The sequence below is a fragment of the Chiloscyllium plagiosum genome, chromosome 29 (genome assembly GCF_004010195.1).
Source record: "Chiloscyllium plagiosum isolate BGI_BamShark_2017 chromosome 29, ASM401019v2, whole genome shotgun sequence".
Classification (NCBI taxonomy): Eukaryota; Metazoa; Chordata; class Chondrichthyes; order Orectolobiformes; family Hemiscylliidae; genus Chiloscyllium; species Chiloscyllium plagiosum.
The window spans coordinates 3,202,011-3,215,026 of NC_057738.1; the positions used below are offsets into that span (position 1 = coordinate 3,202,011).

At 40.9% G+C, this 13,016-nt stretch overlaps 1 protein-coding gene across 1 annotated transcript in view; it reads left to right on the plus strand.

The window, feature by feature from the left end:
* The first annotated feature begins 1,632 nt into the window (after positions 1-1,632).
* nedd9 (neural precursor cell expressed, developmentally down-regulated 9) overlaps positions 1,633-13,016 on the plus strand; it is a 57,731-nt gene continuing 46,347 nt past the window's right edge. Inside the window, exon 1 of the mRNA XM_043719036.1 lies at positions 1,633-1,840. Within this exon, the coding sequence (XP_043574971.1) occupies positions 1,829-1,840 (12 nt within the window). The 5' untranslated portion in view covers positions 1,633-1,828. The remainder of the gene's footprint in view (positions 1,841-13,016) is intronic.

Genomic DNA, 13,016 nt, shown 5'->3' on the forward strand with positions numbered 1-13,016 from the left:
GTCTGCACACTACACACACCCCTCCCAACAACCACTCTCCAAATCTAGCGTCTTACCTTCCTGCCACACAAGGTATAAAACCTGCACCCACACCTCCCCTCTCATCTTTGTCCAAGACCCCAAAAGATCTTTTCACATCTGCCAGAGCATTTCCTACGCATCGACCTACCTCATCTACTGTGTGCGTTGCTCTTGATGTGGTCTCCTGTACATCAGGGAAATAGGACACCAACTCGTAGAGCATTGCAGGGAACATCCCTGAGACACATGCACCAAACAATCCCTGTGTCCAACTGCTTCAACTCCCCCTCCCACTTCCCCAAGGACATGCAAGTCCTGGGTCTTCTCCACTGCCATACCAAAGCCATCTACCAACTGGAGAACGAACACAACATCTTCCACCTTCAGACCCTTCAACTACTTGGCATCAACATTGACTTCACTAGTTTCTAAATGTACCCCCCACCCCCACCTCATCCCAGATCCAACCCTCCAACTCAGCACTGTCTTCTTGACCTTACCTACCTGTCCATCTAACTTCCCACCTATCTGCTCCACCCTCCCCACTGACCTATCACCACTACCCTCCAACCCTCATCCATTTATCGCCTTCCTAGCTACCTTCTCAGGCAGTATCCGAGGAGCAGGAGAGTTGACGTTTCGGGCATAAGCCCTTCATCAGGAATGTGGGGGGGGGGGGGGGGGAGAAGAGGGCTGATGAATAGGGTGGAACACACACACATTCCTGATGAAGGGCTTATGCCCGAAAAGTCAATTTCCCGGCTCCTCGGATGCTGCCTGACCCGCTGTGCTTTTCCAGCACCACACTCTCGACTCTGATCTCCAGCATTTGCAGTGTCCACTTTCTCCACCTCCTGATGCTGCCTGGCTTGCTGCGTTCTGCCAGCCCCCCTGTTTGATCCTCCAGTCATCAGACACTTCAACCATAGTTATAGATGATGCAAATATTTCTGCAAGGGGTCTAGTAATTTCCTCACATACTTCCTACAACGTTCTGGGATTAGGTCAGGTTAGGGAGATATATCCACCTTTATAGTCTCTAAGACTTCACGAATTTCCTCTTCTGTTTTTAAAGCACCAAAGTTTATTTCTCTGCATCCTCTAGACTCCACTTCTTTCTCCGCAGCTAAATCTGACGTGAAATATTCATTTAGTGTCTCTTGCAACTTCAGCGCCTTGGAATCTCACTGTCATATTTCTTTGAAATCCATACTGAAACGGAACTGAAACTAAAAGTGGGAAGGTCAATAGGAGGGATTATATTCAGAAAACGTTTCTTTTTTGAGAAATTTCATGTCGTGTACACGAGGCTTTGAAATTAATCCATTTTCGGAGGCCGATTTGATGGTTGCTAGTTCACAACAATTGGATTTTCAGAACTCGCTCTGCGAGCTTATTTTTTTTTAAAAATATTATCACTAAAGCCTGACTAATCTGACAAAGAGTTCCTTCTCTTCGGAGCCTCCAACAGGCTCATGATCTTCTTGTTCAATCTCTCTTTGCTGGTCACTTTGAAGAATTACCTTTTTGCCGATGTAACTGTATAGTTTACCCTGAGCAAATAGGAAGCCGAGCTGTACAAATCATGCAGATATGCAGGGTTTGGGGGTGGGGGGGCGTGCCTGGTAAACTGGAGCTGAGACAGCGAGGGAAGGAGGCGGGCAGACAACCCAGTGTGCGATGCAAGCCGGCCACTCTTCCACAATCTCATTCTCCGTTTTCGCAATGACTCGTTTGTGATACGTTTCATAACACAAGTGCACCCTTCAGACCGAGGGTTGGTCTGACACTTGGGAGGATCGTCAAAATGAAACACAAGGTAAAACAGGATTCATTTGTTTTCTTTTGCGGAGTTGCTGGTGTTGGTTGCGGGCGTGTGCGGAAAACTAGAAGCGGTGGTTGATTGAAAGTTACAACTCACAGTATTCCAGCGGCTTCTGGTTTAACTGCTCAATGTGCACTTAGTACACTTGAGCTGTTCACATTGCCATTGCTTGGTTGTAGGAAGACGATATGGAGGTGGGGCTCGTATGTTGTCGTCTACAGTGTGTTTATTTCAGTCTGAAAACACTGGTGTGTAACTTCACATGCAGCTCTGTAATCCTTACTAAAGGCAAGCCTGTTCGTAGAAAACTTGTGTTAAAAAAAATCTACGTATGTGGTAGTGAGTGGGACTGGAAAACCATCTGCGCTGGAGTTCCAGTATACGGATTTTTCACAAGCATTCCGGCTGATGTGACATTCTGTCCGGGCTGGTTGGGTAAATAGGTGCCTACATGCCCCCATGTTCTGCCCCGTAACACCTCTCTGAGCGGACATTAAAGATATTCGAGATCAACTTAGCTTAAGAAGACAAGCAAAGGGAGCTGGAGAAGGCAGATTTGTGGTACCTTCTGACACCACTTGATGGCGGAATGTAAATTTCGGACAAAATTGATCGACCCAGCGAGCAGTCCATCCAGCGGCCTGAAAGCTTTCTCTTTACACTTCGACAACTGTGACCTGTCTGCTGGCCTTTCCTGAACCCCAGCACAGTACCCTCACCAATGGTCCATTATTTCTGTTTTGTCACCCTCTTAACATTCTGCTTGGATTATTTCCATCGCTTTTTTTTTTGCGGCAATCTGTTCCACTCTGTAATGCCTTGTGTGTTTGATTTTCAGCCTTAGTAGACAAAACCCACATGCTGAAACCCAGGCCACAACCTCAGCGCTTCGATCCGATCGGCTGTAACCTGTTATCCAGAGGAGAAAGTCCTTAGTAGCCAATCACTCCTGAAGAGCTCTACCCCCTCAGTGCAGAATCAATCTCGCCACAATTATAATCCTCTGAAAGGAAATCTCCCAGTTTCCTATATTTGATCTCCTGTAACGCCAAACATTATCTTAGAACTGCATTCTTTCAACAGATGGACTAAAGAGTTAGGACTGATGTGTCTTTATGTATATAATATATATAAAATATACATAATTTTAAAGAATTAATTCAGCGTAAAGGGAAAAAAGGATGCGAATTCTATCGGCCAGGAGAGACTGCACAACGATACACTGCACAACAGAGTCATGGAACAAATCAATTTAATAGACAAAACTATAGGGTTGGTCTGTGGTGTGGTGTTGAGGAATGAGATTGAAGAGCTGGTCGCGTTTCACTGTTGTCACCATCTGTTGAATCCCTATTTAGGCGGGGCTAATTCTGGTCCCTGGGGATTAGACAGCTCTCTGGTCATCCACAAGGCCCAGACACTGTCAAGTTCATTCCCTATCTTTCCTGAGCTAGATTATCTCTTTTAGCCCCAATACTTTATTTATATAATTTGTTAAATCTGTATTACATTTCAAAAAATAGAGTACAATAAAATTTCTCCATGTTCCACTTTTATGTCCCTCAACATAGGAACATGAGGAACAGGAGTAGGCCATTCAGCCCCTCCAGCCTGCTCTGCTATGCAATAAGATCATGGCTGATCTGTTGCCTACCTCCATATACCAGTCCTGGGCCCATATTCTCTTGAGGTGGAAGTGGGTACTGCAAATGCTGGAGATTAGAGTGGTGCTGGAAAAGTACAGCAGGTCAGGCAGCATCTGAGGAGCAGGAAAATCGACATTTCAGGCTTTTCCAGCACCACTCTAATCTTGACCATATTCTCTTGACACTTTTGCTTAAGAATAAAATGCCTAACTCCAATGTAAATTTAAAAATGAGTGAACGTTGACCACTGTTTGAGGAAGAGAGTTTCCAACCTCAACATTTCTTTGCATGGGGAAGTGCTTATCTGAAAGGCCTGGCCCTAATTCTTAAGACTGTGCCCCTTGGTTCGAGAATAATCAACCAGTGGGAATATAGAACATTACAGCGCGGTACAGGCCCTTCGGCCCTCGATGTTGCGCCAACCTGCCTCTTTATCTTTACCTCCCCGTCATCCCTTAACCTCCAAATTCTAGAGAATAAAGGCCTAATTTGTCTAATCTGTCATAATGCCTCAAAATCTAGGTATCATCCTTGTAAACCTACAGTGAACTCCTTCCAGGCCAAAACATCCTTCCTAAGTTCAGGTGTCTAGATCTTAATATATTTATAATAGTCTTAATGCTGAACAATATGTACAATATTCCATGTCTGGCATACAGTCTGAGAATAAAACATTGAAATTTGCAGAAAGTGCAATAGAAATAAACTTTTCTCCATGCACCATGTTCCACGCTGAGGACATTATGATCTATCTCAGCATTCCAGCATTCTTACATTGGTCAGAGTGATTGAGCTGTCTAGGGAAAATAACATCCAGGAACAAATACCCAGAAGTCATTAAGTGATGTACTAAGTGTTGTTGTCATCTGTAAAAATGTGTGTGGTATGGAAAGAAGGGCTTGAATTTGGTGAAACCCTATGAAATATTTACCATGGTTATATGCAGCAGGAGATGGAGATATAGAATTGTTGACCGGTGTCAAAGAGCTGGATAAATCAGATGAGCTCAGTCCATACTGGTGGATTTGTGTTATCTTTCAAAAATCTTGTGAATTCAGCATTTTATCCCACTCATCTTCAGATCAGCCTGAAACCACAGAAACGGCATGCCCTAAAAATACTTTATGCGTGCGTGTGTATGTTGCATTAGGACATACTGCCCACATAACACAAATTTAACTCTTTGCTTGGATCCTGGCCAGTTGTGCATGACATACAATTTGTTTTTATTTTACATTTATTATAGATTGACAGATGGATAAACAGCCCTTCTTTCAGTCGTTTGAGCTGAAAAGAAATGTCAAGACAACGTCATAAATGGCATTGACCACAAAGTTATATGGGCTGTGTTTGCCAAACTATTGTTGAATTTCTCAAATTACAATATTAATGGCTTTATAAATGCTTAGTTAAAACCAAAGGTAACTTGATCAAAATTAGTGGAAAGGTTACAATGTAGTCGATGAAGTTTTCTTGGATCCAAATAAAAAGAGGTAGGATCTGAAATCCTTTTCTAGAAAGGTCAGACTTCCAGTCACCAACTCTGCCTGACATTCTGAGCTCTCAAGGTGGAGTCATTTCCATGAATGGGGTAGGCCCCAATGCCATTTATGACGTTGTCTTGACATCAGCAAGATGTTTGGAGCAGCCCCTTATGGAATTCTATTAGTCTGGCTGAAGATCTGTTAAACAGTTTAAAATTATGGCATTGGTTTCGGACCATCTGGCTTTTGACCAGATTTCCTAGATGACAGCAGTGACCTCACTACAGAATGTACTTGTTGGTATGTAGTGTTTGGAATGTACTGAGATTATGAAAGATGTTCTATGAGTACATGTTTTTTCTTTTCAATTGATTAGTCTGTTCAGTGTTTGGAACTGGTGGGATTCTAGAGGCTGATGACATCCCACCAGTTTCAGCTTCTCCTCTGTCAGTACCATCGGGAAAGAAGATTTAAATGGATGGAGGTCCAGCAGAACCAGATCCTGCTTCCTGTCATCTACCACAATGCATCAACATTGCTGTCATGTATTTTCCCCTCCATAATAGCAGTGTAACGTTCATGAATTAGTCTAGCCATCTCCAGATTAGGTGAATCCATCCACGAAGGCTAGAAGTGAAGGTTTTCATTTTTTTGGGTTATACAAAACCTCAGCCTGTAGGGCAAGGTGTTACTTGTGCAATGACACAAAGGTTGTTGTGGTTGTAAACTGTTCATTTCCATGGACTGTAGGTCACCCATCAGTAATACTGAGTTACTGAAGATGTTTCTGTAGTATAGTCTTTGATCGATAAAGTTTGCACAGCCACCACAGCATTAATGATACGTTTTCAGGTACAGATTTTTCGCTTCATTTTGGTCCCCACCTCTGGGCCAGATTCAGTTCCCACTTGGTCCAGAAGTGGGTCATAAATTGCCCAGAGGTTGATTTTAAAAATAATATTTACAAGTTGGTGAGAGGTCAGCTCCCTCGACCATTAGTCCATCTGTAATAAATGAGTGCGCTTGATCCCTGAAATTCTGCCTTTTAACTCAATTCTACTTGAGTTTTATTTTTATGGTGCACTTGTCATGTTGGTTGATAATTCTAAGTCAGAACACCAAGATCTGATAGAATCAGCAACTTGGGTTAACTACAGGATTAATGAGGACAGAGATATAAACTCTAAATTGCTGATCTCCTACTCCACCGAGGCTCTGCTTTATTATCTGTGGTCCAAGAAATCAAATTATTAGACACCGCTGCTATAAGGAATTGCTGCAGAGGTGAGGTGGAGGACAGCAGTGATGTGCCGGTGGAAATGGTGATGAATAAATCTAGTTAGCCCTTTGAGGAAACATCTGCCTCCATTTCAAGCTTTCTCCACTAAAATTAGGGCCTCCTGTTGTGGGGAATTCAGAGGTTCACATGTTACTCTCCTCAGTGGCACAATGTGTTGGCACTCTAACAAATTGTAATATTCAACTGTGCACTTCAGTTGTTTCAAACAGCTTGTTGGCTGAAGGAAGCTTTCAGTCGGGAGGACTGTTGTAATATTTGACTGCACTAACAGGTGTTTCAGCATACATGTAGTCATTGTTACGTCCAAGTAAATACTCCGATTACTGTGCTTATGACTAACTATTTTTATTGCCAAGGTCCTTGGAGTATTCAGCCAAATTAATAACAAAAGCAGTTTCAGAAACTGAGGAATATAGTTTTTGCAATACATTTACTCCCTTAAGGTAGCCATCTAGTGCTCAGTTAATAACCTGCAAGTACCCATACCCATCAGTTGTTCTTAGTAAACAGTGGGGGTAAATGTTAAAATGCGGTGCAGTATCCATACCTTTTAAGCACGGAGGGCTGGGTTAAAGTCCCACCAGATCCTGCAGATTGTGTGATGTGTGTGTGTGTGTGTGCGTGTGTGTGTATATGAGTCTAGTTCTGGTTGCTCTATTGTTGGAAGGGCATTATTAAGCTGGAGAGGATTCAGAAGAGATTTAGCAGAATGTTGCCAGGAATGGAGAGTTTGAGTTGTAAGGACAGGCAAGGTAATCTGGGATTTCATTCACTGGAGCATTGGAGGTTGAAGGGTAGCCTTACAGAAGTTCATAAAATCATGAGGGTGCATAGCAGGTGTCTTCTCCCTATGGTGGGGAATTTAAAGATTGGGGAAATATTTTCAAGGTGAGAGGAAGAAGATTTAAAAATGACCTAAAGGACAATTTGTTTTACAGAGTGGCTTGTGTTTTGGAATGAATGTCCAGAGGAATTGATGGATGCAAGTACAGTTATCAACATTTAAAAGACGTTTAGATAAATACATGAACAAGAAATGTTTGCAGGAATATGGGCCAAGCACAGGCAGGTGGGATTAGTTTAGTTTGGTAATATGGTCAGCATGGACTGGTGGACCAAAGGGTCTGTTTTCATGCTGTTTGAAACTGAGTGGTGATTTAAGCCCTAACTGGAACCAGCTCCAAAAGGTCAATGTTGGGGAACAGCAGTGTGATTTTGGAACCAGAGCCTTTTTAACTCCTGCTTGTGAGTGAAACATCTGCTTCTTGTGGTCCCCAAGAAAACCTTTATAAAATTAAACCATTAGGCTTCTCAACTCCCTACTGGGCCTTCCACTCAGTGATGCCCATTGTTCCTAGTGAAGCTTGTATCCGATAAAATTATTCATTAAAATGTTTATTGGAGTCTGAATTACATCAATAGACTTTTTATAGTTTTTTTGACTTTTAGCTACCCTGCACCCCTCATTGCAATTCCTCAGCCTTGAAACTTACGATTTAAAATGGCAGCCACCATAAAAGTTGTCTCTATTTTAACTTGCAGATACACTCTGTTTTCTTCAGTTCTCTGCATTTGAATGAGATAAGGGATTTAAGTTAGGTGTTTAGTATTTGAGCTGGAAATGTGTTGCTGGAAAAGCGCAGCAGGTCAGGCAGCATCCAGGGAACAGGAGAATCGACGTTTCGGGCATAAGCCCTTCTTCCTGTTTAGTATTTGAGACCTGTCAAGTGAACTGTAGAGTGTCTGATTCTATAAACTTTTCTAAGTTCCTAATAACTATATGTATTATTTTGCCAAGAAGGAAATGTGAAATGGATCAGCCACCTAATTATATTTGCTTTCATAATTTGTATTGATGAAAAATTTGCCATTTTGAGGTTGTTTGCAACTTTCCTGTTAAACAGATAACAGAAGGAATGCACCACAGCCACATTCTCCACATAGCCTTTTACATAGTTCTTCATGTAGAACTACTAGCCTTACCACTTACAGGCTTCATATTTATATTAGTACTGTTTTAGGTATAGTTATGTGTTTTATTTGAAAGTCTATTACAGGAAAAGATTGAGAATTAATCAATTGAAAAGCCTTTATAGATTCACCGGTTGTTTCATAAACTCCTCAACATTTATTTTCACTTGAATTTTACAGTGAATAATACAGTAATTACCAGCTAAATACTTCAAAGGTCACCATAATCCGATGCCATTTTGAATAGTTTAAGAATAAAAAGGATAAAAGCTATAACTGAAAGAGAGTCCTGAGCCAGCTCACCAATGACACCATCACCATCCCTCCTCCACTGCCTCACCCCAGCCTGCGCGGCACCCACTAATGTAGGAGCCGCCACTCTTTAGGTACTATCTCTTTGCCAGTGAGCCACTTTGCTGATGCGACCAACAATGCTGATGCTGGGTTTCGTGGTAAACCCACACTCGCCCTGCAACCTGGAGTCCCTCAATGCTGGGAGTCCCTGCTCTGGGTCTACTGGGAGTTGTGCCTTGTCAGAGCTGTCGAGGGACTGATATAAGTTGGACAAGATATTGTTGTCTGAACCAAATATTTGCCTTGAGGATCACATCTGCAATGTCTCCTTAATATGGATTTCTTTTAAGGTAGCTATAAATTTGAGTATGATTGCTACCTTTCACGGAGAAACAATCCCTTATTGAAAATTTCAGAAGCAAACTTCCACTGTCAATTGTGCTCTGAAATCATAAGTCCTACCCTTATAACAATGGAAATAAATGCCAACAAACAGAATGCTTCAGTGAATGTCCATTTGTCCTGACATTAAAATATAAGTAATGTAAATGGTGACATTCTGTAACCACGTAAAAGTAATCAATCCAAGTGTTGAGCATCATCCTGACTAGGCTTGTGGCTGTCTAATGTCAGAGCAATCTAATCTTTGGAAACTGGTGCCAGCAAGGTACTCACATTGTGACAAGGTTCCACTTAAGAAATACTGAGCTTTAGAGCCACAATTTAATTGACTGTCTTTACATTGAGTAATTACCGATCCTCCCTTCGATATTCCTGAAGATGTTTCAGGTCCCTAAAAGCTGCTTTAAAATATTTTCATTTGGTTTTATGATTCAAGAGATGTGTAAAGTTAGGACAGTTTGCTTTGCAAACTAAGGGTGCATATATATTGGCCTAGAGGGCAGATTTTTCAATTTGGAGTCTGAAATTCCATCTGGAGGTTGCAACAATTTCTAACAGTTATGGTTTACATCATTCTGATGAATGTCAGTCATATACAGACCTCAAAGAGGGGGATAAGGTTCTCTGCTGTCGCATTGTTCTATGGGTCCCAGGTTAGTTTGATGCCAATTCTCTGTGCTCAATGAGGAGAGAATCCTGTGTGAAAATGTTACTGGACAACGAAACTTCAGTTATATGGAGTTACATAATCTTGTGTTGGAGGAGCTTTGAGGGGACTCCTAACAATTGAAGCAGTGTGGTCACCATCCAATGAAGGATGTGAGTGAAGAATGAGATCTGAAGTTGGGTGTGGGAAGATGGAGACTCCATGATAAGCAGAGGGAAAAGAGGAAGCTTTAAAGGGATTGGGACAGTGCAGGAAATGAAGCTGCAAGGGTGGGTGGAAAAAGAGGCTAAAAGAGGGTGGCTATAAGATGTAGAAGCAGAAATATCTATTCAGCCCATTGAATGGCAGAGCAGACTGCGAGATCTTACCTGATGTAATGATCCTCAATTCCTGCTTTTGCCCCATAACTATGACTTCTTTGCCAATTAAAAATCTGACTGCCTCACTCTTGAAGATCCTTAATCTCTCAACTTTAATAGCCTTCAATGGTAAAGAATTCTACAGATTCACCATTCTCTGAGGAAAATATCCTCCTCACTTCAGGGAAAGGGAGGCTGTAAGGAAAATGGGGCCAGAAGGAGACTGTTGGGGGATGGGGAGAGGGAGACTACTAGGTGATTCAGAAAGAGACTGCAAAGTGAAGAGAAGTTACAAAATAAAACAAGCAGTTTGAAAACTGTCAAGAAAAGAAAACTCAACTAATTAGAAACTGGGAAATCTTGAGATCACTGAGGAATAAATTCCTTGCAAATTAATGTAGAACCGCGAGCTTAAAGCTGTATCGGTTCAAGAGCTACTAAACAGCAAACATGTAGTGAGTGAAATTGTAATAAACATATGTGAGTTGTTAAAATTAAACTTTTGATTGAGATCTGAGATACAGTCAAAATGATAGTAACTGTCTGGTCAAAATGTTTCAGCTTTAAACATATGCAATGGAAACATAGCAGCTGTGATCTCACTAGTCAGTGGAAGGTGTATTCGGAGTGATAGATAGAAGTGATGCCAGTTATTTTGAAAAACAAAACTTGTTAACCTTTTGATAACTCGTGTCTGTTGTCTTCTTTTAGGTTGAGCATTGTAATATTTTGGAATTTAATGCTTTCCTTGTGTTCTGTGGCTTTAAGTTTAATGAAGAGTGACAGTTATTGATTACATTGATAAATTCTTCTAATTTTGCTTTTGTCGGAGTCAAAACAGCCTAAAAGTCAGCACAAATACAAAAGCTATTGTTACTATGTGACTGCATTGCCTAATAAATGAATGAGAATGAAAAAAACTTCAAAGAGTGGTCATTGAGAAGACTCGAGGAATCCTTGGTTGGAGTGAGGAGTCAGTATATTTTGACCCCTGTGTCTGTGTTTGACAGTGAGAAGAAAACTCATCAGGTTGCTATTCAGCCCTTCAAGCCTGCCCCACCATTCCATGGATCGTAGCTGATCTGTCTCTGGCCTCCGTTCCTCTTTTGTGTCAGCTCCTTATAGCCCTCAACTCATCTTTGAAAAATCTTTAAATACTTTCAGTGATCTCGCCTCCATAAGTCTCTGCGATAAAGAATTCCAGTCATTTACTGCTCTCTGGGAGAGGAAATTATTTTGCACCTCAGAATCACGAAAGCGGTCCCACGTTTAACATTATCTCCTAGTCTGAGAACCGCCAGTAATGGAAACTCCTTGTCAACATCTACTCTATCAAGCTCCCTCAGAATCTTATATGTTTCAATAAGATCACCCCTCATTCTTATGAACTCTAAAGATGTTTAGCCATTTTTGATAAGTTAATCTATTATCCCAGGAATCATCCAGTGAATCACTTTTGAACTGCCTCCACTGCTAGAATATCTTTCCTTAAATAGGGGACCAAAACTGGACACAATACTCCTGTAGCCTCACTTGCATTCTGTACAGTTGTAAGAAGACTTCCCTATTTTTAACTTCCAAATCCCTACCAATAAAGTCTAGATTTCAATTTAACGTAACTAATTACTTCATCTACATGCTATCCTTTACTGTTTCATGCACAAGAACATCAGATCTCTCTGCACTGCATTTTTTTTGTATCTCTCCATTTAAATACTTATCTGCCCTTTGCTTCTTCCTACCAATGTGCATGACCTCACATTTTCCTACCTTAAACTCTATCTGCCGAATTTTTGCCCATTCAATCAATTTATCTGCGTATCCCTTGCACTCAACCCATACCTTTTCCATGTTACCCTTGCCAGTCTGATTTGTCCACAGATTAAACTCTCCCTTACATGCATCCATTATTTCCTGATTTATATTTTGTTCTACAGTAAGACAACTCTGGGGGCCAATGCATGACTTCCACCTATGACCTCTCTATCTTAATTTTCACCTAAACTGTTTCCACATAATGATCAATTGCACCTGTATCATACTCAGCACTCCATAAATTGTTCTGTAAAGATCAGTGATCTATGTGTGTGAATGTCCGAGCAGGAGAGGTTTCAAAATCAAACACATCTCCTCAAACAAAAACAGAAATAACTGGAAAAATTAAGCAGATCTAGCAGCAATTGTGGAGAGGTCCAGTGACCCTTCTTCAGAACTTCATCTTCTTCTTCTCCTCCCCTTCCCATACAATATTTTGAAGGGACCAATTACTCCACGATATCCTGGTCCACTCATCAGTCACTTGGAGAATCCCATTCTTTTTCTGCAGGAGATGTAACACTGCAATTTTATTCCTTTCTTCTTGTCCAAGAAGGCCCCAAATACTTATTTCAAATGAAACGGTGATTAACTTGTTGTTCTTCCAATTTAGTTTGTGATCAGTGATTATAACAATGTGATTCTTGCTATAATGGGAAGGCCAAATGCAGAATGGATGACACCTTTGCAAAGCAAGTCTGTTCCATCCACAAACATAACCTGAGTTTCCAGTCATCTATCTTTTTTTTTATATAGATAATTTTATTAGAAATTTAACATTTTTACAAGTTTACAAAAATAAACAAAACTCTCAAATATAAACATTGATGTACAATTAAATCAAATATACAATAACCAAAATTTAACAAAAGAAAAAAAAACGAAAAAGAAAAGAAAACAAAACTCAACTATCTACTAATCTAACCTACAACTAACCAGAGTGTATATTTAAGTCTCTTACATGCTCGGAATGTGTTAACATCAGATGTAATAAAACCCGTATTTGTGCGGGATTCCTCTCCTAAGGGGCCCCGGACCAGCCAGGTTTGTAATCTCAATTAAATAAAAGCCCTTGTTAGGATAGCCGAAATATCTGTATTTATGTAATTCAAAAAGGGCTGCCATATTTTATAAAATAATTCGGTCTTTCGGTGCACCATATTTGTAAGGAACTTAAGGGGAATACATTTCATAATTAATCTGTGCCAATTTGAAAGTCCAGGAGGGCCCTC